At 42.8% G+C, this 25,712-nt stretch overlaps 1 protein-coding gene across 2 annotated transcripts; it reads right to left on the bottom strand.

Moving 5' to 3' along the window:
- Positions 1 to 160: 160 nt before the first annotated feature.
- On the bottom strand, positions 161 to 25,712 carry ANXA13 (annexin A13). 2 transcript variants are annotated; one of them, XM_037382202.1, is made up of 12 exons: positions 25,642 to 25,711; positions 23,852 to 23,926; positions 11,813 to 11,891; positions 9,448 to 9,542; positions 7,634 to 7,804; positions 6,929 to 6,962; positions 6,761 to 6,840; positions 4,972 to 5,040; positions 4,662 to 4,763; positions 2,604 to 2,679; positions 1,671 to 1,783; positions 161 to 498 (listed from the first exon to the last, which is right to left on the bottom strand). In XM_037382202.1, exons 1-12 carry the CDS (start codon positions 25,654 to 25,656, stop codon positions 379 to 381), a joined length of 1,029 nt encoding a protein of 342 aa, XP_037238099.1. In that variant the 5' UTR covers positions 25,657 to 25,711; the 3' UTR covers positions 161 to 378. The 2 variants fall into 2 exon arrangements, with proteins under 2 accessions (XP_037238099.1, XP_037238100.1); XM_037382203.1 differs by lacking the exon at positions 23,852 to 23,926 and having other exon boundaries at positions 25,642 to 25,712.

Genomic DNA, 25,712 nt, shown 5'->3' with positions numbered 1-25,712 from the left:
TTTTCTCTTGGCAGGACTGTAACGGCATGACATAGCACCCGTAGAATTGGGGAAAGAACAGGGATAATCTTCAGAATGACAGAAAGACAGAAAATCTACCCAGAAGAAATAATAACAGAAGATTCTTCCACATACCCAAACACAAAGAGGTCAATTTAGATTTAGATTTTTTAACATGTCTTTATTGCTTAAGGACATTTGGCGAGATAGCCATAACATAAACCTCATGTCCAGCATTACTTGGCAACACATTTCCCAGCTGGAAAGAAAATAAATTGGATTTTTTTTCTTTGTGCTAATGCCACATTTTTTGGATGCTATTTTGGAAACTAATCAAGAGGTGGCTGCTCAGCATGCCTCTTCATTCTTGATGGCTTTTTAGTGCAAAAGAGCCAGCAGCAACTTTCTGAAGTCCCCAGAGGTATCCGATCGGACAGCTTCAGCTAACGACTTCTTGTACATTTGTTGGAACTTCTCTTGTATTGCTGGCAGGTCACTCTAAGGAGACACCAAGAACCTCTTTAGAAGCACGGGATGTACTTTGAGTGATATGCCCTGCTTCTACTGGGACCCCTGGGATCTGATCTAAAGCCCATCGCACCCAGTGGGAGGAGGAGAGGAGAAAGCAGATCTAAAAATCTTGGGAGGACTTTCAGCTTAACTTTTGGATTTGAGGTAAGCCCATGTCTGATGGTGTGGTGAGGGGATGCTAGCTGCAAAGAGGGGTACGGGCCTGTGTGGAGAGCTGTGCTGGGGTGACCAGCGCCATCTCTGCCCAGTGCTCAGCAGTGCTGTGAAGGCATAGCCTTGGGACCGGACAAACTCAAATGGGTTGCTGAGACCTCCTGAGGCTGCTCCATGGTGGCAAGCAAGGACAAAGGCACTTCCAGGAGTGTGGCTAAAAGAGAGTTTTGTTCCACCCACAGAAGTAATTTTCTGGTTACTACAGGGGGAGAATTAAATGCCTTGTCTCAAGCTTTCCTGTGAAAAGGCACCCGTTGGTCTGATCTTTACCACTTTGGGTTGTAAATGTTATCATGATTGGACTACGGCTTAAGAGAGAGACTACCCTGGAGCCTAATTTCTCGCACTGCGGACCATAGAGAAATATGCTCTTCTCTCTGTGAACGACTCCTCCTCTTTGTCAAGACTGAAACAGTCCTGGGGTTACAACCTACACAGCTTACAAGGAAGGAAGACTTAAAGACTGTGTTTAAGATCTCAAATGCCTCGTGTAGTTTTGTGCTTTTTAAAATGGCAATTATCTTCTTTGGCTCTTTATTTGTCTTCCCTCCTTCCCATCTGTTTTTCCCATCTGGAATCAGAGAGAATTTGCAACATATGTTTATAAACAATTCTCAATTTGGGAACTGCTGCTTTATCATTACTTAACTAGGGATTTACTTTTACACATCCTAACGGGGCCAGACCTCCCTGTGGATTAGTTTTAACCAGGTATCGTTGACTCCACTTGAAATTGCCTGCATGCTTTCTGGTTTAGTTCTTTTGAAAACTAAATAGATGCAATATTGAAAGAGCGTGACCACCAATGTTGTTGAGCTGAAGTGGGTTGACTGAGCACATGATCCACCAGGACTCACTCCATATCCTCTACATTTATATTTCTCCCACAGCTGATGTGAGGTATTACAGGTCACAGGGTTCCCTACCTCAGCCCTGGTCACAAGGATGCGGATCAAGGTCTTTTCGTCAGTCCCACCTCCTTTCATTGAGTTATGCAGAAGTGTAGCGAAGTAACCTGGGCAGTCTTTGGCACAGCTGACTAGAGAGAACAGGAAGAGATTTCATTATACTTGTATCTTGACATTTTGCAATACACCTTCAAGGAGAAGGAAATAAACAAGGAAGAAATAAAGGAAACTCTCTAGGGTTTACTTGTGAGCTAGTGGGGCTTTCATCCTGTGACTGGTCTCCTATGGGTATGCAAGGAGAAGTCTTGGAGGTTGAATGGGATGTACAGTTCTCCACTGGGAAAGCATGTCACACCGTGAATTATCAGTATGAGCACTCTGCCATTCCACAGTGAAAATGAAATTGAGGAGAATGAACATTTGCCCCTCTGGGGTTCCTTTTCCCCCATCTATTCCGATGCTCACTCCGCAGCTCACAAGAACAAGATTTGGGAGAGCCCAGACCCAGATGGATAACAGCTATACCAGCAAGTTAACCAGAGCCAGGGCACAGGCTTAAACACCAGTCACAGTCATCCCCAGTGCTAAATTGCTGTTGAGGTCACTGTACATTTTTGTGGTGGCTGGATAGCACACTTCTGATGATGCCCAGGCATCCACTGGAAGCTACCAACAGCCATGGCTTCAGGGGCAGCTTTGAGGTGAGCAATCTGTGTTAGAGGGCAAAAAATTTAGCTGCATGGAGAGGAGCTGTGTTTAGCAAATTTTATTTCTAATACCAAGGAGTCCAAATTGCTACTGAAAACTGTCTCTTCTCTTCCTGGCTCACTTTAGGGCTATCTTGATGGCTGCTGCCAGGCTATACACAGACACCCAAAAACCAATGTCAGATGATGGCAAGAACTAGAAAAGAAAGCTCTTGACACCTTTTTTTTTTTTTTTTTTCTTTACCAAGAGTGAGATAAGCCTTCTCCAGATCTCCAGATGTTTCACTTTTAATGGATTCTTCTATATCCTTCCCACACACCTATGAGGACAACAAAAAGGAGCTATAAGAGCTGCTGTTTGTACATGTAATCCCACTGTCATAAAACCAGCATCAGATTTAGGATCCAATGGCAAAAAAACAGTTCAGATCCTTTAGAGCCTTTCCCAGGGAGTAATTCAAGGCCAAATGAAGTTCTCTTCTGGTGCAAGTGCTCACAGGTCCACTAAGAAGAGAAGAAGGTCCATGGAGCCAGGTAAAGGTGCAGTGGTTAAGAGATGGATAACCTACATCAAGCAATTGCACTGCTATCTGAGGGCTTCTAGGACAAAGAAGATGCAGCTTCTTTTTGAGTGACCCCTAGTCAGGAGAAACTGCTTGAGCTTCCCCTAATCCCTCTATCAAAGGCTCTGGATGGCTCTCACACAAATATGATAATTTTTGGAGCTTTCCCAGCTCTATGAAGTTTTGTTACTTATTGTCTTTGGCTTCCCAGGGAAAGTTTACAACACTGCAGTTGTTCCTAAGTTTTGGTATTATTCTGTAGGAAAGGGAAAAAAGAGACTGACACTTCAAAACAGAGTTGATCCTGATTTATGAACTCCATGAACCTCAAAGGCTTTTACTTTGCTCTGTTTTGTCTGTCAGGATGGCCCCGCGTGGAAGACTTAAGTGGACTTTTAGGTCAGAGCTGGGAGACCATGTGTACAAAGCTACCCTTGTAGGGTACCTTGTAGCTCTATTTAGGCTTTATTAATATATATCATATAATATATAATATGTAATATACAATATATAATAGATAATAGATAACATATAATAGATAATAGATAAATAGGCTCTATTTAACTTTCCAACTGCAGAGGGGGACTGAAGTCTGCACAGCTCTTATCTTGACGCACTTCTGCTTAAGTACAGCCAGGCAGGATGTGGTGGACCGGTTTGGGCAACCTGATCTGCTTGGCTTTTGGAATCAAAAAGCCAAGGTAGCTTGGCTATCAGAGCACTTAACTGAACCCCCAGGGTTTGAGCCACTCCAAGGGAGAGAGCCTCAGTCAGCGACTGGGTTTGTTCTCCTGCCAACAACAAACCAAAACTTGGATGAAGCTGCCAACATTTTTCCAGCTATGGGCTCCTTATTATGCTGACGCTGAAATATGGCCTTGACTGGAGCTTTTTTCATCTTCAGTGCCTAGGGTTACAGTTTTCTGGTGAACTCAGAGTTATTCTAGGGAATTTCAGGACTGTGAGCCAGAGGCTGGACGGGGGACCTTCTCCTGAGAATAAATGTCACTGCTGAGCTTCCACCTCACTGTCAGGAGAAGGACCTTGAATCTCCCATTGCTTTGACTTTCTCAGGCCATCTCCAGGTGAGGCATCTCAGTGGGGGTCACCTCCAGGCCCAGGCATGTGTAAAATGTCCCTGGTGGGTGACACAGGGAGAAGTACCAAACGGCCAGGATCCCGCTGCCTACTTTGCCTTATGTTGGGAGACAGAGAGTGCAGCAAAGTACCCGCACAGGCTGTCTGCCCAGCGTGGGCAAAAAGGAAGAGGCTGTAGATGTGCCTCTGCCCAGCCACAATGAGCGTGTGAAGCAGTGGGATCTGGAGGAGAGACCTTGCCAGGCTCTGCCTTGGAGAAATAGAGGAAAAGACTAGAAAAGCAAAACTCTGCTACAGGGCAGGAGTTTTTAAACCTGTCCCTTTGCTGGTTCTCCTGCAGGAGTGGGGACACCCACCATCGTGCAGCTATGGGAGGGAAATGACATTATGACATTTATTTGGCTGGATGTTTTGTAGGTTATGAAGGGGAATAGGTTCTTCAGCAGCAGCAAATATAGCTTTTATCCCCTATTTCCGTAAGATCAGGATCCAGATGAATAAGAATGTTTTCCGAGATTCTTAAAGCACTGAAGAAGTTTTAAAACGGCAAAGAAAGGATGGCCTGGTCTACATGTTGTTGTAGGGTCTGCAAACTCATGCCAGGCCCTATGCGACCCACATCGCAGAAGAGAATAACTCACCTTTTGGTACGCTTGAAAAGTAGCTCTCAGCTGACTGTAGCTTCTCTTTGCTAAGACCACGTTGAAAGCCAGCTCCTCTGTTCCCCAGCGGCCTTCTCCTGCCTTAAATATTACACGTTATTTTTTTGAATCACTTGTTTATTTGTCTTTACTGTTAAAGACAAAAAGTCAGCCAGAGCTCTTGATCCACCAGGCTCCAGCCTGTGCCCCCCTTGCTCACCTTCCACTGCCGTGGCCCCTGTGCATGGTGTGTTTAGCCACCCCCAAGACAGCACGGGGCAAATGAGGATTTCTCCACAATTGCACTTACTTTGTACAGATCTGTGGCATCTTGCTCAGCGAGCTCTGCATTGACCTGTTGGGTCTCATCTCGGGTTGCCTAGAGAAAAAAGGACATGACCATGAAAAAACCAGACCAAGCGCAGGTTAGGTTTCATAGTGGAAGGGAAGGTGGTCAGCCTGTGGCCCTCACAAACATTTTGGTTATAGTTTTGCTGCCATCTGCTGACAGATGTCTCGTAACGGGGCACGGTGGGACTTGGTGGTGCAGCTTTGAACACGTTTACTACAGCCTCTGGTTTTGCTGACTTCAGCCTGGATGGTAGGGTTTATCTCCCACGTTTATTTGCTATGTGCTGGGACCCTGATGAGACAGTAACCCTGATGCCTCTGGAGCAGGAAGGGACTCTCAGGGGTGGGCAGCTGCACAGCATTAGACCATACCCTGCAGCAGGGTGACCCGTTGGTCCCCCTTGTCCCCAGACTCTTTGCCATACCATAGGTGCTCCTGCTCCCTCCCCCAGCCAGCATGTGTCCAGAGCAGAAAACAAAATCAGAGGAAAACCTGATCTGAGTTTGGAGTTACGCTTGCTTTGAGGAGGGCTGGACTAGAGTAGCTCCAGAGATCCCTTCCCACCTGGCTGCTTCTTTGGTTCTGCTTTCTGCCACTTTTTGCTGCTATTTTTCCACTGGTGGCAAGTGGTTGCGTGCGTGGCCAGAAGCTGGGGTGGGAATGGGGCTGAGATCTGCAGGCAGAGCTGGGGCAAGATGGCCCCAACACGGCCTTGGGCTTTCACCCCTTGAGGGCTGAGCTGCTGGGTACGTACAGCACCCGGGGCTCAAACCACAAACTGGTTTATCTGTTATACAGCTACTGCAAAATGGCTCCCAGTACTTGCGGTGAAGTGCTGGTGGTTTTCATCGTGCTGGATATGCCCTGATAACTGCAAGATATCTTCCTGGCTAACCTATATACTCTGACCATTCACTAACACTGTAATGCCTGGTAGAAATTATGAAGGACTAATCTATGAATAATATGTATTTGCCACTCCTGAAAATATACCCTAAGTGGTTGAAGAGCTGTGACAATGCTTTCCAGAATGGGAATCTAACTGTGATATATTTAGTGATGTGACTGTTAGGTCTTCAAAGCGTCTTCTGTTTATTTAATCTTGTAATTTCTCAGGGCTGTCTGACCAGACTGGCTACCATGCTGCATTTCTAGGTGTGATCTGACTCTTCTTAGTTATCATTCTTACTTATGAATACATATATTCATAAATGTCTTTATGAAAATATTAATTTTCTTCTTTATTTCATGTAGGTGGTTCAAAATAAAGTGTGTTCTAATGGAAAATATGCATTTTTGGTGAATGGAAAATAAATAGAACAGCAATCTCTTTCTTTATTGTTCTGGATCTATCTGAACTGTAAAATCCTCAGCTGAGATGGAAATTAGATTTTGTTGGTTTGGGGCAGAATTCAGCATAATGTAACCATGCCCTTGAATGGGTATTCTAGCCATTACCATGGCATAAATAATGATAAAAAAATGCTATTCTCTTCAAAGTATCAGAATTTATAAAATTACTTCTGATTTTAGAAATTAAAATTGTATATATTAAAAGGCTATAGATTAGAAGGCTCTTATACTGAAGAATGCCTTTTGCTTATGATGATTACCTCATTATTATATCACATATTGTAATTACTTTATTATAAATACAAGCCAATATTTATTATGATTACTCAGGGTAGAGAAAACTAAATACTTCAGTCAGGCAACTGCATAAAAGGAAAGCCCCCACCAGCCTTACCTCGAGCACAGTGACTAATATCTTCTGTAGGGAGCCACTTGTGTCACTTTTAACATCAGACTCTAGATCCCTATCAAAGACTATGGAGAAAAAAGAAAAAAAATCCGTGAGGGTTCGCCCAGTGATAAAGGTTTTAAATGAAGGCATTTGAAGGACAATACTACTTACGCCGTTTATATGCCTCCTTTATGTTTACAATTTCCTAGGCAAATAAATAAAATAAATAAATAAGGAAAAAACACTTAGAAATAATAAATACAAATTCAATTAGTTAATAAATAAACAAGCAAACAACCCCCCAGTATGTCAGTGCCATGACCATGTTTGCATGAGGTGTAGCAGGCGTGGGGATGGGAGAAGCTGAATTCCCATTCCCCACTGGTGCTGGGACCCAGTGTGGTGCAGACCCACAACTCAAACCCATCCCTGTTCAGGACAGCATTTCAAGGGATGCCTGACTCATGCAGGCATCTCTCTGGTTTCACTTGTTTTTTAGTGTTAGCTAAAGGGCCTTTTGAAGAGGATCTCGTTCCCATAGCTGGTGGGAGCCACCTCTGAACAGTCAGAGCAGTGCCAAAGCTGCCTCTAACAGGCACCCGGGGATTTCTCTTCATCAGCGCTGCTTCTGGGCCATCCACGGAGATATGGACGAAGGAAGAAATTTGCATTCTATTGCTCTTAACTCCTCCAAGAGTTTCAGCCCTGGTATGGCAACCTTACCGCTGCAACCACAGACAACAAGCATTTCAGCTGTGGGAGCTGGTCTGATCCCTCCTCCTCCTCCTCCCGGGGGGACACACGGGACGACGCGGAAATGCTCTTGGCTAGCTCTTTGCCCTGCTACCTAAAGAAGGTCATGCATGGCGTCCCAACCTTATTGTTTCGTGTGCAGAGAACCTCAATCAGCAGCGACTCATCCGTCCCAGCACCCTTCATCGCCTTCTGAAGCTCCCGGGCCTCATACTCGCAGGGCAGGTCCAGCAGAGCCAGCACAGCCATTTCGAAATTCCCACTCAAGTCTCCCTTCAGGTCCTCTACCAGATCCTGAGGGGACAGTTGGAAGGGTTAGTGCAAATGCTGAGTTGAGATTAGAGGGTTTCTTAATTTGTTTCAGGGAATTTCACAATTTCAAAGCTTCTTCTGTACCAGAAAGGGACAAAAACATAAAAAAGACTTTAAATACGTAGACTTCTTTTTTGCAAAATAAATTCCCTAAAAAGTTTTGTTTGGGATTGAATGAAATGATTGTCCCATCTTCAAATACCAGCTCATATCAGTCCAGTTTTGACTCTTGTTTAAATAAATGCAAACTAGTGTTTTTAAAAACTTAACAGGAGGAGACTTTACACTGAAACTTCCTGCTTCGAGCTGCAACAGAAGGGATTAAACTTATTAAACTTCTCTTCTTACTGGAAAAACCAACAAATTTTTACAAAGTGCTTTGGTGCCAAGCAGTCAGCATTTTTTCCAACAACAACAACAAAAATAATAATAATAAAAAAAAAATCAACCTTCTGATCTACTTAATTCAAAACGTAGTAAGACCCTGGAGTATGTACACTGGAAGGCTGCCTGCTGATAATTCATTTGAAGCCCTACCTCCAGTTAACATTTCCTGTAGCATGGGAAGCACTTGACAAGTTCAGAACAACAAAGCCCAGCTCTAAATCTATTGTTCTTTAATACCCTCTTACACAACCCCGAGTGAACACTCAGTTTATTCGAGCCAGATTGACATGGGTGTTGGAGCAGTTTCCGCACGTGTGCCACGAGCCTTGCTGCTGCCTGGAGCAGCGACAGAGCGAAACGGCACAGCTTGCGGCTCCTTCCCGAGGGATTCAGGCTTCCCAAGCAAGCGAGAAGGGTTGCTACGTGCCATTGTAACCGGGATGTCTCGCGGCACTTGCTCATTTCTAATGACTATTTTTCTTTATCCTCATTATAGAACTAAATTAATAGTATTTACGTAACCAAAATCTTTATCATGCTTGCTGTAAGTTCTACTTACAGAAGGATTTCAGGTTCAGTGCTGCCTGTCTTATTAATATTGATTAACGACTAATGAGCAAGCAGACCTTAAGAAAATACCAATGTAATGATAAGCTCTGAAGGAGTCCGCTTTGCACCTAAATAATATATTGGAAGATTTATTTTTCTTACATGCAAAATCATTAAGGCAGTCTACGCTTCCTCCTCCAGAAATCAAGTCCCCAGTGAGACTTCTTAGTTTTACAAGGTGTATTCTACTTCATCACTGGAAGAAATCAATACTACATCTACTAAACTCAACAAAAATATCATGATGTAAGATCAAACAGTTCCTCTGAATTTGCATCTGGTCTAAGAGGGATTCTGACTTAAAAATTTCCCTTTTACATCAATTCCTTTTTCTGAATGTGCTGAAGATGAACACAAGCTGAAATATTTTTTTTATTTCAGTTATGAATTATTTTCTAGCTCTCCCAGCTTTGATTAAAACACTCTGATCTGGTTGAGGCTGAACTCAAGAAGACTCTGAGGCTAAGATTAGAAATATAATCTGTATTTTAGGAGATAAAATAAATTGCTGAATAACTGGTGTCCTCCTGAAATCCACTGTGCCCTTGTTCTTTTCAGAAGTAGAGGCCTGTAGGCTATATTTCTAGCAGGCATGCAGTTTGAAACAGGGGCCATTTATATTGAAATACCTTATTATACAGAGTTTTGTACTTCTGTTTTATTTGTTGTCTCTGCTCTGATGTTCGACTCGACAAGACTTCAATAATTTTCTTTTCATTGGTTCCTGTAAAAGAAGTTGCACATAGTAATTACTTAATCGTGGATCTAATGCAAAGGATAGAAAATGTGATCTCTAAAGAGAAAAAAATTGCTATACGTATATCCCCACTGATGCCAACTTTATGATTTGTAGCACCTAAGGTTCTTTTGCGGATATATTTAATTGTAATCAGCTACAATGATCAGACCATAATATAAAAGTTCACCATCCCGTGCCACTCAGATTTTACCAGGGCAACTCAGTCTTCTGTTTGAGAAGGTCAGGCACTACTCCCAAAATCAGGGTTATGCCAGCACCGGCAGCCTGACATACACGTTTTTGGTAGCAACGCTTGTTAGAGTAGTCCTGAGGGATCACCCACCAGCTTGTGCACTAAGTGCACAAACACTTGTGCCGGCACAACAGGACAAATAGCGTGGGGTGAGAGGCTGGGGCAGGTGAGGATGTGTTTAAAACAGCTTCATTATCCCACTGCCTGAATGTACAGCCTGTACAAAATGGGTTGTGCCTTGTGCTAAGCGGAGTCAGGAAGAGGAGCAGGAACTGGCCTTTATGGTCTGAGTCTCTGCTGATGCCATTGTGCTTGGCAAAAGTAAGTGAGAGTGAAGGGGGAGCATGGGGTGCCCCAGTGACAGGCACCACAGCAGCTGCATCTCCCGGGAACCCGCAGGAGAACTGCACACGGAGCACACTCCATAGGAAAGCCCTTGGGCAGCTTGGAGCTGTAACTTACGCAACGGATGGAAGCAGCTTTCTAAAGGCGATGGCTTTGTTCTTGTACTTTTCTTGCTGTCAGCCTTATAAACAGATGTTTGCACTAAACAAAGCTGCTGGAAGGCATTTGTTATGTTTGTGGAACAGGACCACAGTGATGTTACTTGGATGCCCAAAAGACACTTTAGAGTAGCTATTGCATTCACACACGTGCCCTAGTACCCTTCCATCCAAGGGCCAGCAGCCTGCCTCAGGCATTATTTTTTCAAGACAAGTATTGAAATGGGGAATGTGTATCAGGAGAGACCTATGACCCTGCATGTGATGGGCATTGCCAAAATGCCTGTGGTGCATAAAGGGTTTAGATGGCAGAGCAAAGGCATCCATGCCAGGTCTGCTGATGCATGCATGTCATGCTGGTGGACGCTGCCCCATGCTCTCCTTGTGCTCTTCCATCTGTTGCATCCACATACTGGGCTTTGTGCTGTGCCTCATCACAGGTTCTTGGGAGCAGGGACCAACAAGGCCTTCCAAGGAGCTACCAGTACAAAGGATAAAAATACAAATGATATTGGCATTCAGCAGCAGCTGATGCATTTTCATGCCTGCCTATCACCACCAAGTACATACAGGGCAAGTTTAAGGCATCTGGTCCAGTTTTTCCTGCTTAGAATAGAGGCAGAAGGCACGGTCCAATTTCAGAAGGAAAAGATACCTTTTCTCCTATCTGGCAATGAGGGGTTAAACTGTCAGTAGGAGAGTCCTCTGGGGAGCTCTCTTGAGGGGGCTGAGTTGATAGGATAGGAACAGTTCCTAAAATTCAGCACATAAGTAGCTGATTCTGAATGTCAGTGCTACACCAGGAAGAAATGTTTAAATACTTGTTTACTGTGCAAATACCTGGAGTGAATTAATGACTTATTGCTCTTGTGTGCTGCCTGGCTGCTCTCCCTCTGCTGGACATTGTCACTTCCATGGACCTGAGGATCCCATGAACACTGTGCATTCCTGGTTCCTGCCAGTGCACAGTCAGCCAGCTTACTTCAAACTACCTTAGAAGATGGTGGGAGGCAGTATTTTTGGTTAAGAATCACTGATGCAGATTGAAAGCACTGTATATTCCTTTCAGCTGATGGAGCTGCAGTGGGCTTTGATGAACATTTGGAGGTGGTGATGTTTTTTACTGGTCCTTGAAGGCCTGAGAAAGGACATATAACCATGACCTTAGTCTGACTGGAATAGCTGGACCCCATGACTGTCATATCAGTCTTGGTAGCTTGATGTTCCTATCGCAGGGAGCAAATATCATGTTTATCCCAATCCCCTGGAGCCAAGCAATTAACAAACTTGACCTTACCAGTTTTTGAGAAACAAGCTGGCTTCCCTTCACATTTATCTTATTCGTATAAAACTTTGTGGGTGTGCATATTCTTTGAGTCAGTGACAGAAAGCATAAAGATTACCTGAAACTTGTTGGAACAGCTGTTTTGCCCTAAGTTTATGTATACGTCTTTCTAATATTGAAATGTCCTTTGTATAAAACCCAGGAGGTTTCTTACCTGCTCCTTTGCAGGCACTATGTAGTTTCTTGGCATCTTGGTCTGCATCAAAACCATGATGATGGTGTTTATTGGTTGACTAGGAAAACAGGAAAACAAGATAGATGGGAAGCAATTTTGCATTAGTCTCACTGAACGACAGCAGTCTGGGTCAGGTTCTTGCTTGATCTTTGTTCTCACCATCTAAACCATTCACTGGTTTAAGAGAAGTTCACACTGGGCTTTGCTGAAATACTGTATCTATCACTAGGGTGCCTAGAATGGATCTGCAAATAGCTGTCACCACATGACACACAGTGCCAATCGTATATAACATTGTTCTGCCAGTTCAGGCTTATTCAAATAATTTAAAGGTAGTAACTCCATACTAGGCACCTTCATGGAGATGTAATATTATTTGTTTGTACTGCTTTAATAACAGGCCAATATAAATGCCTTAATCAGATGCATACAGAACCAGGCTCTGTCTCTGCAGTACGTTTGTTAGATAGGAGCTTTTACAATCCCAATCAGCTGAATAAAAACTGGTCCTGCAAACCTTTCTTGCGGCGATGCATTCCTGCAAACAAGATAATTGGACATACGTAATGTGATAAAGCTGGTGCATTTTATATTTTGGCAAAATACTACATGTGGTTGCCTTGAGCTAAATCCATGGGGGATAATAACTCAAAGTCCACAGCCACAACAAAAGTTTACAGCCTGACATATCAATGTAAACAGTGGCTACTAATTTGGCAAGCTGTGAATCACAAGGTCTGAAATGCTGGTACATCCTCTATTCTGCTGTTTCTCGGACAAGGATAGAAGTACCTGAGACCAGGAGGTCAGCAACATTTGCAACACCTGTAATCAGAATCATGAATCAGATCTTTTAAAAGCCTAAGCTCTAAAAGAATACCTGAAAATAGGTCTTAGGTTCCTAAATCAAGTAGAGCTGTATCCACAGCATGGACTTGGGGGGTCTAAGTGGGCACCGCAGGTACTTTGGCATTTCCATTCAAATAGCAACATGTCGATCAGGCTAGTTGCTTTGCAGGGCTGCCAAGCACTGGCACCACCACTGTTAATTAAGGTGTTAACTTAATTGTTACACTGTTAACTCCAGGGCATGGCACTCTGCTTTCCACTAAATTAAGTGTTGTGACACCCCAGAGTATGGCAGTCTACTATTAAGCCCTTTTGAAAATGCCACCAGCCTACTGAAGAGCAGAAGAGGCTAAAAGGCCTTGTCTTTGGGGATAGCACAGGGCAGAGATGATTCCTGAAAGACAGGAGGCACAGGATTGTTCTGCTTGTGGGATAAAAATAATTTAGCCATACGGCTGTGGGCCATGCTCTGCCATGCATCCATCTGGCCGGAGAACAACCTTTTTATTTACAAGTATAGCTACAACCTGGAAGTTTGTTGGTATTCTTCAGAAGTTTCATGCTGTGATTCACTGGTGGAAGAGCTACATCTCTGGACAAAGGAGTCCTCTGTCAAAAGCCAAAGGGTCTTTTCTCAAGGACAAAACCCAAATCCAGTCCCTACACTGCTTTACCGATGCACCTTTGTGACAGACTGAAGACCATTCAGGTACCTGGCTTTTCTCATGCAGTTAGCAGCTAGGGTACAACTTATTGCTAATGGTAGCTGCATGTAGTGCAGCCAGCTCACTGAAACTGGAAGTTATTTTGACAACAATAGCAATTAGTAAGGTACAATAACACAATAATTCCTCTTGGTCTCTACAGCACAAGGTAAACTTTCATTGCCATATCAATATCACAAATGTTGCTTGTAAATGCGTAACCTACTGTATGCTCTGACACACACACACTTCTCTAAACCTTTCAAACAAGGTGGAAATAGATGCATATAAGTAACTAATACTTTCTAGTGGGAGATTTTACTTAATTATCTTCAGATGTCCCAGAATTTTTGTCAAAAAGGAAAGGTGAAAGTACAAAGTTAGGAAACCGAGGCACTGATCACTGTCTTTATCCAAAATGAATTGCATTCACTTTTTTCTATTATGATAGGGTGTATGTGCTTCTCCTTTGATGGAATCATGTACAAAAGAAAGCTTTTTTGCACAACATGCTTGAAAATTAAGCAGCTTTAATTTCTTTCTTCCTTTCTGACTGCTACATCCTCATTTTCATTCCTGTGAGAATAAAATTCACCTCTGTTCTCTGTAACACCAAAGCAAACGACAGCTAACCAGACTCAGTGATGAGCGTGGGGGAACGGAATAATGGGATCCCACAATACCATGGAGGTTTATTCTGGATATACAGACCCAGGATGCAAATGCTGCATGCACAAAGGGCCTCTGCTGGAGAGTCATACGGGCACAGTGTTGCCACAAGGAGCATGGTCTAGGTGCTGCTCAGTGCGTGGCGGATTCAATGAACATCATGGTGTAGCATTCAGGAGTATGCTTTGCTGCCTGCTCAGCTGAGCGTGTCCTGCAGACAGCAGCTTGTGGTGCCAGTATAGTTTTCCCCTCTCAATAATACCAAATTTAACATGCAAAATGTTTTCAGACACTTCAGTCCATACTTTAACGTAGGATTGGTAGTGCTGTCAGTTAGGACTACGTTGCATAATGCACTCCTAATTACTTCTTGCATCTGTATCATGCACCCTGGAGCAATCCCAAAAGACAGCATAAGATGGAGAGACAGTATCCCTGCCTTTCCCCTGATGCATGTGGAATGCTCTTAGTTGGAACGGGGTACAATATCTGAATGGAGTACATGATGGTGACATTAAGATGTCATTTTGGCTCTATAGTGTTAGTATGCTTTTCAGATGATGTTCATGCCACTAGTATGGTTGATCCTGCTGTCTTTGTTAGGCAGCTGGTACGGAAGTTGTTCTAGGGTTGTTTGCAAAACATTTCTTTGTGAGGGTGAGGACCAGGGAAACAGCTGAAAAATCAGCCAAAAAAAGGGACAATTCTGGAGCACAAAATCCAGATAGAAATGCTAACATATCAAATGCATAGATTTGACTACTTTGTAGTATCCAAGTGCTATTCTAACTTGTAACTTACTATAGCCCCCAAATTGGCTCCAACAATGAGTTGAGAACTGTTACTCCACATTCATTTCCTCATGACCTGGGACAGAAGATGTACTGGTGAGGAGTGAGAGGAAAAAGGCTTTGTCTGGCATTTGCCCCCACTTTTCAATCATTCAGCCTGGACAGAAACACCTACACAAACACCCAAAAGCAAGAAGCTGGTTTGCCTTACCCACCAGCAGTGCTGGGCTGTGGGTATCGCTCTCGTCATGTTAATGCTGCCGCCTCTGCAGCTCCCACCGCCTCAACCCTACCACAGATGCACCGGGTCCCCGTAATGTCATTACAGGACTTTGGGAGAGTGGTTTGCTCCCTTATGCCTTGATGGATGGTCAGTTACACTCAGGTTTTAGTGAGTCCCTAACTCCTAGGTGCAACTTGTCGTAGCTGTTGTGTTTGGGTGTAGCACAGTTGCAACAGGCAGGAAAACAGTAGCACCAGCGACTGAAACAACATTGTGGATTTATGAGGATTCATAAAGATACGTATTTCTTTTCAAGGGGAAAATCATGCGGGAGAGAAGGAAGGCCTGTTTCTTAATGATGTTCAGGACATGTTTGTTTTAAAGCAGCACTGTTGAGTCAGCTCTGCTAAAGCCTCCATCTACAAATAAATCACTGTAAAACATTAAAAGATGCACCCCGGGGATATCATTCTTATAGTACTATGTGTAATCCCAGCATCAGCTTTATAGATGGGAAACCTGATACTCTGGGTAAATGACTGTCAAGGCCAACTCCTGAGTTATTTGGAAAGCTCTGGTTAAAATCCACCACTGGCTAGGTCCCAGCCTTGACCTTGCCCACTGATGCAGCCTTTCTGCGCAGGAGGGGGAAAGCTGCAGGTTTGGAGAGGTGGATTTTCCTGCAAGGGATAAATGGTGAAAGAAATGGGTGTTTAATACCATTTGTAAGTTTTAGGCATTTTTATTTTAAAAATATGGGCAGAATCACTTTAATATAGTTCTTGTTTTAGAGTTAGGTTCTAAGTTTAATTTGAGTAACTAATGACTTACAAGTGTTACAGCAGTTTAGGTGACAGCATGATGTGCAGTCTGGAACATCAGGTGGACAGATTGCATACAAATGTTGCAGCTGGACATAGGATGTAAGGGAACTTGCTTTCATAAATTAGTCCAGCTCCATCTACTCAGTTACTTCATATTCTTCCACATTTCTCTCCAATAGCTCTATATTAATTAGTGTCATCAGAGTTCTGGTGGTAAGAAATCTTCTTTTTAACTTCCAGCCTGGCTGAATTCATGGCCTATGTCTACTTGTTTTTTCTGCCTACAGTGTTCCTTAGCTTGAAGAGTTTTTGCCTCACTTAAGCATATTTTAAACAACAATCATTTCCTCTTGCAGCTTTGGCTAGAATTGCCACAGATTTATTTTTGTTACACTGTATAGATTATAACTGATCTAAACCTAACACTTCTACATTGTTGTGAAGCACAGAAAGCAGTTTTTCCTGCTGTAAATTAAATTTGACTTTAAGGAGATGTAAGATAAATTTATGGTTGAAGATGGTTTGCAATGCTTATAGCAGCATTTGGAGACTGTTCTTTGCTAGTTCAGCACATGGAGCCCTTACGGTGCACAAATAAACATTTTAACAAAAGGGTTAGCAAAACCAAGAAAGGCATAGTGGCGACGGGGGGTGGGGGTGGGGTGGGGGTGGCAGGGGGAATAAGAGCTCTGGTGGATTCAAGGCATCAGTAGTTAGAATTGGTGGGGTGTTGCAATACATCGCAGACATTTCTGAAGACTAAGTCTAGTATCTTCCTTGAGCCAAATACAATCAAGCTTGCAGTAGATACAAAGTGCTTATATGTCAGTAGACAAGAAGAGAAGAAACACTACCATGAGCATGCCAGGTAGCTTCCTGTATTACAAAAAAGAGAGAGCGTGCCCTACTTGAAAATAGTGGAAAATACAGCTGAGCAATCACGGCTATTTTTCCATTTCCATCATTTCAAGCAGATGGCGCAACCGTGCTCAGGAACAGAGGTTTCTGGAGGAGTACTGTCAAAACAACAGAAAGGGTAGCTGCTCGGGATGCTGCTGACAGTGCTCACCCACTGCAGCTCTCACGCAGATCGATGCTGATAATGTACATTGAGAGATGCAGACACAGACCCTTCTAGCAAGCGCCAGCAGAAGCGTGGCCGCTGACAAGAGCAGGTCTAATAGCTATGGGCAGAGCTCTAGAAAGGGCTGGATTGATCCAGGGATGTTGAGTGCCTGCCCCAGTCTTCATTTTTGCCAGATCCACTTAATGTGCTTTATTCAGTGCATGCCTAATTTCAAGCTTCTCTTTGGTTGCTGTTTTCATTTTTCTTTGGCTTAACAAAAATAAAAATTAAATCTCAAAATGGCTGCACATAGAAAGGGCAGACTGACTCGTGCTCTTTCTGGCACTGACTCCTGCAAATCAGTGTGGTCTGGAATAAAAATTAGGGCTGTATTCAGTTGTCTAAATGTAGGTATCTGTTGCTGTTAGAGATGCCCCAGGGTAAGCTGGCTGCTGCCTGTCAAAAATGAGCAGTGTCCTGTGGGACCTGCCTCCGTCAGCCCAGTGTGGATGTCTCACATACCTGAGAGCATACCAGTGGTTACTGGAGGTAGGCAACAGAATCATGCCACACCTATTTCACCAGTTTCCTTATTCTTCACGTATACGTAATCATGTTCACAAAAATGCATTGAGAAACCCAAGGTTTTAAAAAGAATGACATAAACCAGTTCCATGCGTAACACTCTGAGCTTTCCTTTCTACCAAGCAGGTGAGCGTCAGTTTCCCACAGATTTATGTCTCCTGTCTGGCTGATTTTGGTGCCTCTACCACCTACTGCAGCTGAAGCAATTCCTGTGATGGGCAGAGGCATAATGGCCCATCGCTGTGGGGATTCTCTGGTGTCTTACAAGGGTTGAGCTCATGCCTCTGTCTTTTGTTCAGCAGACTTCTAATACAGTCTCTCTCTTCTCAAGATTTTCAAGAAATGTAACAGGCACTAAGAACTCTGAGACTAACACCCTGCTGGTAAAATCTGAAAATTGTCCAGTGGCTTCAAATATTTTTAGCTAGGGTAACAGAGAAATACATACAGCAGTGTCATGCATCCAGTTTCTTTAGGAAGCCAAGCCCCAGACAATCCATAATATCCCAAAGGTGAGCACAGGAATGCCAGAAAAACAGACAGACAAGCCAAAACAATTGAAAACCCATCACAGATAGGAAGCTGTGGAACCTGTTGAGATTTTGCAGTTCTCACTGTGCACAGTCACTGGGTCACCAGTTCAAAGACCTTTGGGGACCCTCATCTCCAACTAATGAACCAGTTCTCTAGCTCAGCACTGCCAGAGCTGTCAGGACTGGTTTGGGCAGAGCTGATCTTGCTGTAGGCAAAGGATAAGTGAGCTGACATCTCAAAGTGCCTTCCAGTTCTATTGTTTTCTGTATTTCTCTTTTGTGTGGTGGGGAAAATGCAATTTCTCTGTCTGCCAAGAAATGTCCCAAACCATCTAGTCACCTTGTTAGCATAATAAATGAAAGGACTGGGGTGTTTATCTCATTAGTTAAATTGTATCTATTATACTAGGATCATGGAAGACAGCTTTTGGCAAATCAGCACCTATGTGATTAATTTTTTATCAACACACATACACTCCAGATTAATTATTTATCCTGGCAGAAGCCTTCAATAAGCTATAAATGCAACTGGAATCTAAGGTTAACTAGACTAACAGTACTGGATAGGATAAAAAGAAAGGGCATGTTATCTTAGATCCTGTGGTTTGTGTCTTCTAGTACGTAACACTTTGTGTGCATGACATCCTGTTAGCAGAACAAACGCTGAACTCCCACCCAAAGGGACAGTCTTAATGACAGCCCAAATCTCATTACTCATTTTCAAGCATTTCCATGTGTTAAGAATAAAACACAAGAACAAATATGGGAGTAGGCTGATATATTTCGATTCTGATCTACTTCCAAAGCGTGGATTGAAAACATGATGACACATCCCTACTTCACCAATAGTCTGATTTACTGATTTACTAAAACAAACGTTGCCAGTTATAAAGATTTTTTTTTCGCCCTGTTGTAATGCCTCCTTAGGCCCTTTTGACCTGGGTCAATTTGTGGATCATTGCAGAAGGTATGAGCATAACAAGAACAGTCACAGCCTCCTCCTGCTATATAAGGTATATTATATTTCTATAATAATGTCACCCTATTTGAAACCCATGCATTCCTAATAGAAAATGTATCTTCCTGCTTCTACCAGTGAAAAATGCAGCTGAGGCTGGAATGAACACCAACAGAAGCCATTTCAGAGGTAGCACCCAATCTGCTTGTCAAGCAGCATCCCTCCCTCACCCATGGCAAAGAGCCTGGAGACATGTATCACACATCTAAACTGTGGGCAGGAGAGCTCTCGGTGTCAGCAGGCAGAGGATCACCCCTCCACTGGGAGCCTTTGGCTTTGCCATGGGATGGATGAGGCTGGCAATGGGGCCCAGCAACCTGTGGCTGCTCTCTGTGGAGGGAAAGCCCTGGGACACTGGCACAGACCTGCTCTTGGCTGTGTCAGCCAGCCTGCCACAGGGCTGTCAGTGTTCCTGGGGAATAAAAGTGTGATTTGTTCAGAAAGCTCCAGACCATCAATCGGAAAGGGCAGAAAAGCAGATAAAGCCCATTTCATTTCAGTGTATAGGTACTTCCATGAGAAAGACTTCCAAATATTAGAGAGCTCTAATATAATGGAGAAGCAAAAGAAGCAAAGAGCAATTACTGGTAGGCAAGGTCAGGTCTCGTCTAATTGGGAAAGGCTGTTCAGGGGTGAGGATACCTGGTCACTGGTGCATGATGGGTTCACCATTGCCTATCATCCTTGCATCAAAGCAAGATGTTCTTCTGCAAGCTCTTCTTCAGTGAAATTCAAATAATTGGTCTCAATTATTCAGGTAGGAATTTATGTGAAACGTAAAGCCTTTTAGCATATGGGACAGAGTAGATGGGTGCTAGCATCTAAAAAAAACCCCAGAAGCGAACAGCAGCAGCATGTTGGAAGTGGGGCAGTGTCACCAAGCACCAGAGTTTGTGCTATGGTAATAAAAAGGTGGGGTTGCTAAACACCTTTTTTTGACATATGCCAACCGGCAAAGTGGTACCTTAAGGGCTATGTGTCCTTTTGACTGCAAGGTTTCTTCCTCTGCTGTTTTGTAAAATGTACCTGTCATTTTTGTTTGAGCAATTTTCTCAGTAAACCACAACACGTAATTGGAATATTGCCAGCTGCCTTCTTGTTGACTGCTCTGAGAATGGTATCAGCATCTCCGAATGCCGTCCGCCATCTGCCAGGCAGACTGTCACTCTCCCAAATCCTTACGGCTGTTTTAGGTCTAACAGCTGCACAACAGCAACATGCGCTGTCGGGCCAGCTTATTGCTGACAGTTTGTTGCTATCAGAAACAAAGCAATTTCTAGATGACTTCATTTATATATATGTATTATATATATAACTACTGGATATTACAATATATGTAAATCATGTAGATTAGATTTCATTACTCAATGGCCTTTGCAATGACTCGGTGACTCTTTCCAAACTGAGAGATGCAAATAACTTTTTCTACGACTGAGACTAAAACTACAGTGATAACAAGATCCTAATAGAATTAGTTGTATTTACTTTTTCCTATTACAAACATGCGGCAACAGTGCAGGTAATTGCTCTGACAGTTATTTAAACTGGAAAATTAAAACCATCTCTCTCTCTTACTATGCCCCTCCTGTTTCTAAGTGGCTGTTAATGTATCATCTCATACTACCTTATGGCTAATTTTTTATCCACTCAGTTTATTCACACTCATTACGATGACAGAGAAGTTCATGATTAAGAGAAAAAATAAGTTTTGGGGGGGTTCTCTCATGGCTGAATTTTAAACTGTCTGGCTTTAATGTGTCCAAACCTTCCTGTGGCTGGTGGAACTCCTTAACGCAGATTGCTTTGAAGATCAAGAGCTGGCTACCAGTGGAAATGCCAAAGCTGCAAACCTGCAGCTTTTATTTCTAGAGGGTTCAATCCAGATGCTTAAACACAGACAACCTGGAGATGTGCCAGAGCACCCAGCACCTGCACGGGGCTGGCAGAGGTGACACAGGGCTGACAGGAACCTGACTCCCCTGGTGTTGCAGCTGAAGCCAAGGCAGCAAAGGATGCTAGGATTCTCCAGAGACACCACGCCTCTGTTTAGTCATGAGTCATGCCTCACATCACTTCCTTTTAATACTTAATGGCTTTCTTCCCCTAGGGCAAACCTGAAATTTCAAGTCTGGAATAATTCTCTGTTATGCTGGGGGTGGACTTGACTACTTTAGTTTTATTGACCATAATGCCTGGTTGGCAAACACTTTGTATGCTGGGCCATTAGGGGTAATGATAGCTAAAATGATTGGAAACTGCCATATTCTGCCTCTTTTTTCAGCTGAGATACCAAATCTCTGTCTTGCACGCTGATACAGAGACAGCTAAAATGTTCTTCTGTCTTACTAAAAATTTTACACTCATTACGTCAATTAAGACTTGTGATGAGTACTGGTAAGTTAACATGGATGGAACTGAAATAAATTCTTGTGTATGCCAGCATGAAAGTTAACATGACTTAAGTACACCTATGCAGGGCTGAAATACATGAACACAATCTTTGGAAACATGATGATGACTCTCATGTATTTTAAAGCTCAATTATTTAAAAGGAGAAGAACCTGAAGGATGTTGCACCCCATCAGGGAAGCCCCAAGATTACACACTTCTCCCCTTGGTTCATTTTAAAACATTCCTCTGCAAGATGCATTATCTGAACACCAACCATACATACATAGACACATAGAAGGGCTGTTACTATACAGACATTACTTGTTTAGTGTCTGACAGCCAACTGTGTCTACCGAACTTGGAGACTTCTGTGTCGGACTCTTTTCCACCTCACAGGGTGGAGGAAGTCTTGGGATACTCCCTGGTCAGCTGAGTCCCCTACAGCAGCAGTAATCAATCTATTGCTTCTGTTAGTAGTCACAGTTAACAACAGAGGCAGAGTAATTTTTCTAGATAGTAACAACAGAACTTGATAGAATATGCTAAAACTGTTGTATACAAAGAAGAGCTTTAGAGTCCAAGTATTTTGGAATTTTTTTATGTTTTTGCAAAACATAGTTGTTTGACCTATTTACATTATGTAAAACATAAATGTAATGACCCTTTGATGCTTCAGATGGATTATTTTTTTTTTTTGCCACAAATGCATCATACATTTTTCATGGGTAGATGCTTGTTAACGTCTACCACGGCTGCACTCACAGGACAGACCTAAAAGGAACAGCAAATATCCTGGATAAAAGGGGACCATGGAAATGAAAAGAATTTGCCACAGTTCTTCCCCTGTGTTGGGTGGCTGAACAAGAAAGTATCTCTGTCTCCTGCTGACTGTGGGCTTACGGCCAGGGACTGAACAAGATTCGACTGTCCCTGAATATTGGTCTGTCAGGGGAAGCAACAAATAGCTATTGTTGAGCTTTGTCATGAGATAATAAAATCATGCTGTGGTAAGTAGTACTTGTACTAAGGGAACATTTCTACAAGGATAGAAATGTCCATAGGCAACACAGAGGTCCTCGTGATGTTTGTGAGCTTATGCCCAAGAGGACTCCTCAGGCGGTATGTTCTCCATGTTATACTTACTTTTTTACCTTCAGGTTCCCCAACCATCTGGCTCACAACAACCTGCCACCCCCTTCTCACATTACAGAGTCTTCCCTGGCAGAAGGTTTGGGCTGCTTTACAATCAGAAGATGGAACTCAAGGACATCCCAGAGAACCTCAAAAAGTGGTTTAAATTACAAACACAGAACTTGCCCACCCACTAGATTAATTCAAGTCACAAACATCACAGAGAACACTGGAATAATGCACAAAGAGTCGTCTTGGATTCTTGAGAGACAGAAGGTAAAAAACCAATTACACAATTTCACAAAAGTCAAAATCCATCAAACTTTTCAAACCAGCATACCATCAGAACCATTGCTGCTTTTCCCAAACTGCCCCCAAAGCACCTTGCTTACAGCAGAGCAGCTACCCAGATTTTCAGGTGGATTTATTCCACTTCTGGTGATTTTGAAGACAGCAGCAGTACAGATAAGCTTGATGCAAGACCGCAAACAGAGAAAGTAACTAGCGACTTTAAATCTCTAAGGAAGTGCAGTCAAAAACTTTGTTTGATTGTAGAAAAAGGGACTGGATCGAGTTCAGAGAGCAAAAAGCATGTGGAAATATGCAGATTTGGAGCGGTAACGTTGCATGGGGTGCAGATCTTGACTGGGAGTTTGGTTTCTAAGACAAAGGTACACTTTAGGGCTAGTTAGAAATTTTTTGCTGAAAGCGTATTTTTTCAGTAAAATTTGGTACTTTTGATCAAATTAGCATGCTCAGCAACATACTAATTTTGATAAAAGCTCCATTCTAAAATGAGACATTTTGATATAGCTGAAAAGTTCCATTTTAACATCCATGTAATGGAACCTTTTCTTTGAACAATGCTTAGCTTTCACTGAAAACTTCATTTAATAATGACATTAAAAAAAATATAATTAAAACCTAAATCCATTTAACCAAATAAAATATCTCATTTGACACAGATGATTCATTCTATATTTCTCCTAGCAGAATTTGGGCTATTCAAAAATTTTTCACTTCTGAAATTTCAAAGCAGATAAAATTTTGGAAAGATGCAGCATTCAACAGAACGAAACAACCCAGTTTTACCCAGCTTTCTAGTGCTGAGATGGACCTCAAAGGTGGAGTTGCCTTTGTGCACTGCAGTGCCTCCCAAAGCCACCATAAACCACAGCAACAGGTGCTGCAAGACCATGGTGCCCCTTTCATCCTTCATAAATAAAGTGCTTACTGGCTCATCTGCTGACAAACTGGTAGTCCCTATGGCTGGTTTCCGTATATCCTCTGTGAGTCTGTAAGACTTGCTCTGGAGGTTTAAAAAACACAAGATGTAAGACACTCATGAACCTACGGTTGCAAAACAGGAGATTAGGAAAAAGAACAAATTGCAGCTGAAAAGCCTGGTTAAGAATTTAGTATTTTCAAGGCTATTCCAGAAGCAGTTCTCTGATACAGATGTAGGCATTTCTCCAAGATAACTTGTAATTTCTAGGGACAAACAGAATGATGCAATTCCCAGATAAGTCACGGGCTGAATCATGGAATTCTCTTCCAATGTGGGCTCACACCTCTTTCCACTGAAGCTTACAGCCCAGCTCTGGTGTGCTGCACCTACATCCAGGGTGTAGTATGGACCAGTGTGGAGCTCATACAACTGCTAAACCTGCCCGAGATGCAGTGCTGTGATCTCTCTTGCCACAGACAGAAGTCAGCTGGCTAGCTTAAACCTAAATTGCGTATGCCTGCTCTACACTGCATTCAGTGAACTGCCCAGTGAAAGGCTCTCCAGGGTCAGGACCCTCAGGAGGTGCCTGCTGACAACCCTGCAATGTGTGCTTATGTGGACACGTGGGGCTGTGGCAGGAGCCTTCTTAGTCTTGTTCCCTAGGCAAAGACAGGTTGCTGAACTGCTTGCTCCTCTCTCCTTATGCAAGCAGCCAGTCCAGAAAAGGATGGTGTGGAGATGGGACCATCCACCCTTCCACAGGGAGACAAAATGCTCCTTGACTTAGTAGCTGGAGCTTTGTGTGAATGGCACAGGCTCTCTTGCTCAATCTGCCAAAGAAAAATGTCCTGACGAGCTGGTTCGAAAGCAGCAGATGCTTGGCATCTCTCAAAACCTTGCTGAATTTGAATTAAAAAAATAGTCACATAATAAAATAATATAAATCTTAGAGGAACTAATGCAACATTAGCCTGTATCAGTAAACAAGCTGTCTTCTATTGATATATACTGTGAAACTGCAGGGTTTCACCATTCACTCATGCACTGCTGAATAAATACTGCCTTTTATCCATGAATTTTAAAATTGAGGCTAAAACCCCCCAACTTCTTCAGCACAAGCTACTCAGCTTTCAGAAGGACCAATCACTCGCAGCTACCACACACAAAATTTCGACAATCAGGTTGCTTTGAGGTTAAGTATCTTTATGCAGATTTAGATATTTATTATTAAACACCTAAATGTTAGCCAAAATTGTCTCAGTCAAAACTCATATGGTAATTTGATGTGTAAAACCTGACACCTTTTTTTTTCCTCAGGCCCTTCTGTGAGCACCACATTTTGAGATTCTACTATTACACTACCATTCAGTGATAAACAGCCAGTTTTTGAAAGTGTTGACCTTTGGGACAGGAATTTTTTCATACATCTTTAGGGAATTATTTTAGTGTTCAGAATGTTCCAGTACAAATTTGCTAAACTACTTACAATTAGTTTTCTCCCAACATCCTATACATAATTTCTTTTTCTCAGAATTAAAGCGCTGCTCTTTTTAACTAAGCCGCAATGAGCATTAAAACACTCAGAACCAGTGTGCTACAGTAATAGTTTCATTATTCATGGACTGCAATTAAGCGATGTTACCAGCTACATGCAAGTTTTCCACCCACGCTTAAAGTAGATTTTGAGGTTAAATCTTCATTTGCAGCTGTATTAATGTCATTTAAAGTGAAAATTGTCAAAAATAAAACCAGAAAATTGTTGCATTTTTGACAATCCAAATTAAATAACTACTTACATGTGAACTGCCCATTTTTGCTTAGCCTGAGTGTGTAGAAGATGCAACTCTTCTGCACTTCAATAAAACAA

The sequence above is a fragment of the Falco rusticolus genome, chromosome 3 (assembly GCF_015220075.1).
Source record: "Falco rusticolus isolate bFalRus1 chromosome 3, bFalRus1.pri, whole genome shotgun sequence".
NCBI classification, from domain to species: Eukaryota; Metazoa; Chordata; class Aves; order Falconiformes; family Falconidae; genus Falco; species Falco rusticolus.
Note: the sequence above shows the minus strand (reverse complement) of the source record. Positions and strands in the feature narration are given on the sequence as shown.

Bases quoted from the DNA above. Each gene is read 5' to 3' on its own strand.
- ANXA13 (XM_037382202.1), bottom strand. The intron at 6,841-6,928 runs GTAAGTAGTATT...TTTTCTCCATAG, and splicing joins AAAGGAGGCATATAAACGGC to TCTTTGATAGGGATCTAGAG. The intron at 499-1,670 runs GTAGGGAACCCT...GTGTCTCCTTAG, and splicing joins TCCTTGTGACCAGGGCTGAG to AGTGACCTGCCAGCAATACA.